The 5008-nt window shown below is 33.4% G+C and overlaps 1 protein-coding gene across 1 annotated transcript in view; it reads left to right on the top strand.

Annotated features, from left to right (window-relative positions):
* Nucleotides 1–2: 2 nt before the first annotated feature.
* LOC106465869 (ornithine decarboxylase-like) overlaps nt 3–5008 on the top strand; it is a gene marked incomplete at its 5' end in the record, with an annotated part of 8394 nt that continues 3388 nt past the window's right edge. Inside the window, 2 exons of the mRNA XM_022393828.1 lie at nt 3–54; nt 502–611. Of these exons, the coding sequence (XP_022249536.1) occupies nt 3–54; nt 502–611 (162 nt within the window). The remainder of the gene's footprint in view (nt 55–501; nt 612–5008) is intronic.

The raw sequence follows: 5008 nt of genomic DNA, 5'->3' as shown, positions 1-5008 counted from the left end.
CGGCCTTCAATCTCTACAGCAAAGTGATTCTGGTCAAAAATCAGCAAAGCTTAGGTAAAGTTAATACTAGAAAACTATACTTGTCGGTTTAGAACATATTTATACTATATAGAAAACTTCATTATTAAACCTGACTACACTTATAAACCAAACACCCGGAATCATTTGACGGATGATCTTGTTTTGTGTTTTATCTATAGCTGTTTCTTTCTTTGGTAATCTTGTTTTTCAGATTTATCAGTCTATCTGATTTTTTGGCTTTATCACATCTCGCCAAATATAAACCATTAACAATGTATCCATATCTGTTAGTTTTCGAATACATTTAGCATATATTCAACTAAATATAGATTTATATAATGAATATGTCAGAACATAAACTTTATCATGTAATTCTGCTTTTTGTATGTTAAACCGTAATATTAATATAATTTATTTTAGTTATCTATGTCCGTAAAATTTTCAATTTTTTTTGTTGATATGGTTTATGTTTGTTAATAGAAACAGGAAACGTTTTGTCTGGAAGTAATACGTATATAACAGACGGTAAATATGGAAGTTTTGGTGGAAATTTTTACCCTCTACAAGATATTCAAGTTTTTCCTCTTGTGGTGAGTAAAAAAAATCTACAAAGACAATAAATACAGAAATCTTTGTTTGTTTTTTTGGACTCAAAGCAGCATGAGAGGTGGATAGTTCCAAAATGTGCTACTAGATGGCAAATTCTAAGTTCTGTAACTAGTGATCGGGTTGTTTTATAGCGTGCTACCATGGAACAGATAGTTCTAAATTTTGTCTCTAGGGGGTGAACGAGGGAACTATTTATGCCGAGTGTCATCAATAGTAGTGTCGCCAGTTGTGTCATGTATATGTTTTGTTGTGTGGTTCACAAACGAACCACCAGAAGGGGTTGTTGATCCTGTCTCAACCTGAATGTTAAATTGTGTCTTGTTATACACAGCAAAATAAAATAACTATATCGTTCTCTGTAGTTCTTATAACGATATTAGTTCCTGAATTATCGTTATGGTTACTTTGCTATTTTATAGTTTCATATCAGTATACTTTTATTTAATAATAGGCAGAAGGTTAATATGTATAAAACTATTATTTTACGTATTACAGTTAGATTATTTGTATAGTATACTTCATTATTTATTTATACATATATTAATTTCATTTACGTAATCCTGGAAAGGACTGTTTTCTATAGTTTTATATATAAAATGTTCAAACTGCAAGTGGTTTCATCTGAATCATTAAAACTGAATGTAATACAGCATGTCTAAACATAAAATATGCAGAACCCGCGAACCGCAGAATGCGAGTCGAGCGCCTCACCAGAGAGAGAGTGTAGAGATTTCAAGAATACCATATTGGTGTGTTTTGTGTCACATTTCACAGCTAAATATATAAACTTAGAATAAACATTACTACTACAAGAAAAAATAATATTTTCCTGTACCACACTTACTTCACCTTCCATATCTCAAGCTAATAATTTACACACCAATTATCTTTCGACTTGCGACATCGCTAAGAATCACGTTAACGTATCTTTGTTCATAAGGGCATGCAACAGCGACACCACAACCTATAATACTGATATAGACTGAATATCCTTTAACGTCGAAATAAGAAAAAACAAACTCTCACCTCGATATAACCTAGGTAAAAATAATTAAATAGAAGGTAAAGTGAATGCAGAGATACACTGTTCAATGTAAAAGCAAACACCTAACAGTATAATAAAAAATATAACATGGTTTCACGTCGATAACCTACCACGAAAACCTTTTAACATAGATAGACTTTTTACATTATTGTAACATACACTGTATCATAGAAAACTGCATAGCTCAAAATACAAATCTTTAACAATGAAAATTACTCTGAATCACAACATTACCAAATCACGCCATTTAATAACTTACAATCTCATGACACTATAGTGATAATTTTAAGAAATGTTTTAACAATGATACATCTTGAATAAAACAATAATTTTAAACTGGGAAAATTACTTTTCAAACCTTCTTTCACAAATTTGCAAACAATGTATCTAATGGCGCTTTCACATAAAATAAAATAGCAGATGAAACCTTTTATACAAATAGAACACATTTAAATTCACCATACAGGACAAACCCTTACAAAGTATATGCATATATGTAAATATATATATATATAATTGTATCCAGAATTTCAATATATGTAAAAATAAATAATACCCTTTAAATGCCCCCCCAGTGGCACAGCGGTTTGTCTGCGGATTTACAACGCTAGAAACTGGGTTTCGATACCCGTGGTGGGCATAGCACAGATAGCCCTTTGTGTAGCTTTGTGCTTAACTTCAAACAAACAAAACAAAACCCTTTAAATACTTACAACAGCAAAATAACTTTTCATAATCACGGTGATTATAAACTTTTAAGGGCAAAATAAAACATCTTCACAATAAAACAACTCCAAAAAGATGCCCTTCAATATCGACAAGTGGTATTGTTGAAAAATGGTAATAATAGGAAACAAAGAACCGTTAAACACTAATAAAATATGAATGGTACCATAAATGTCCGACAGAAAATTTAAAACACCCTTTACCATAATCTAATGAAGGATACATGAAAATTTAACGAGGCATATCCAATGAAGGCCTTCTACCATTAATTACATCTTGCATGGTCAAACGATCGTAAAGTAACAACAAAGGAAAAGAAAGAACTCAGTACATGACACTCACACGATGGTATCCTGTGGTACATAGTGCCATGGAAGGAAAAGAAAGAACTCAGTAGATGACACTCACACGATGGTATCCTGGGGTACATAGTGCCATGGAAGGAAAAGAAAGAACTCAGTAGATGACACTCACACGATGGTATCCTGTGGTACATAGTGCCATGGCCGAGATATAACTTTCCATTGCACGATCCATGGAAATTACAACACATAAAAGAATGAAGTAAAAAAACCAATGGATAATTTAAAATGTGAAGTTAGTGTATTATAATCTGATAAAACGTCAGGCAGGTGTGTTGGTTGATAAGCTGATGGTTACGACCATTACTTGCCCCTAAAACTACCTGTAGAGGCTGAGTAGCTCATGAGACCCTTGGTCAAGCAACACTTCCAAGAGTTTTACATATGCATCATGTGAAACACACCCATGTAAAACGTATTCTCATCTGAGCAATACTCATCCAACTGTGTCGCCACTATAGCTATTCTCATTAGCAAAGGGTGGCGCGTTTTAGTAAATATCGTTCCTAAACACATGCACTAAATGAGATCATGTAACACCAATTTTCTCCATTGACTGTGAGAAGACAACAAAGTTTTCATTGTCTTTTCTTATGGACATTTTTTCAGTTACATGTTCTATACTTGTAATAGGATGATTTTTCAAAGCTTCGTCCCAGGTATGTTACTTTTTGTGTTTCCACTTAGTACTCACACAAGCTGTGTTGGTTATGATTTTAAAGCTACTACTAGTAATTTCAAGAGAAAAAACATATTTTTTTTCAGACATAGTGTTGCATCTCTTGAGAAAACAGAGGTAAACCCATGGTATCTTTCCAAAATGGCGTGAGTACCCCCATCTTTGAACTCTCACTCCTGCAGAAAATTCCAATGTAAATATCGATATATTCTATTTTGAGTGTTAAAGAAATACTAGAAATTTCCTAATATCACCATATCTATTTGTACCAGCCCTGTGTTAATCGAGTGCTAGTTGTGAAAATATAGTCCAAAATTTTGTCAAACTTTACTACCCTAGTTTGGATAGAGAAGTCGTTCTACAATGTAGCGCCTACACAGGCTTCCAAAATAATATAAAAATTCAGATTTTTTGTGTGTGTGTTACACAAAATAAGTAATTAGGTTTGGATATTATGACACTAGTGTCCAAACTAGTGTCCAAACATACTCTAAAATTTTATATATATTAAAATACAACCGGGTTTACCATCTCCCAAATAAACTATCAACGAACGTGCAACATTTTGAAAAGAAACTTTAAATCTGTAAACACCCAAAACGTTTGAGACGGATATAAATAAAAAAAAAACTTGAATCTACTTCTCCAGTGTTCCTATAAAACACTCTGAACTTTAAACTATTAATGATATCACAAGACGTTATACACCTAAACTTTATATCATTAGTGTCAATACATGTATGAGTAAAAGTAGTAGCACTTATGACTGTGGGTAATTTTTAAACAGTTTAACTATTTTACATCCAAAAGATTCCATTGTAAAATCACACAATATAAATATCTAAGGTTTCAATGTCTTATGAATAAACTTAGGTGGAAAACTGTTCTGTACTAATATTGTAGATTAAACTAATCTCTGTATAAGTACACGAGTAAATGAAGCAGTACGGTACAGAAATAATCAAAGTATGAAATATAAGTTTTACGTATTAAAACACGTTATTTATATATTAATAAGTAAATAGATACTATGAAACTATAAAGTAGAAAGTTCACCGAAAAATGTTGCTGAAAAACATATCGTGTTAAGAAGACGATAAAACGGTTCCATTTTTGTTTTTGTTTATGTTTATGTTCAGTAACATGGCATTCGTTTTCAAGTAAGATCAACCACAACCTTTGTTGATTCGCTGTCGATCCATTTAACACAATATACGCCTGCATAATGGCGGCACCAATCCCTATAAAAGATCTCAGCACCCACTTCTAGTAGCAGCAAATTTTGGAAATATCCATCCTCATGTTGCACGTTTTGCCCCTGGTGGCATTCTGTGGAACACAGAGGAACAGTGATTTGAGAAATGTTAATCATCAGGCATGGCCAGGTGGTTAGGGTGCTTTACTCGCAATCTGAGGGTCGCGGGTTCGAATTCCCGTCCTACCAGACATGCTCGCCCTTTCAGGCGTGGGTACGCTATTATGTGACGGTCAATCCCACTATTCTTTAGTAAAAGAGTAACCCAAGAATTGGCGGTGGGCGGCTAGCGGAGATAGGTCTCGTGTAGC

The sequence above is a fragment of the Limulus polyphemus genome, unplaced genomic scaffold, assembly GCF_000517525.1.
Source record: "Limulus polyphemus unplaced genomic scaffold, Limulus_polyphemus-2.1.2 Scaffold2081, whole genome shotgun sequence".
In the NCBI taxonomy this organism is placed as follows: Eukaryota; Metazoa; Arthropoda; class Merostomata; order Xiphosura; family Limulidae; genus Limulus; species Limulus polyphemus.
The sequence above is the reverse complement of the archived record's forward strand: the minus strand, read 5'-3'. Positions and strand labels throughout refer to the sequence as shown.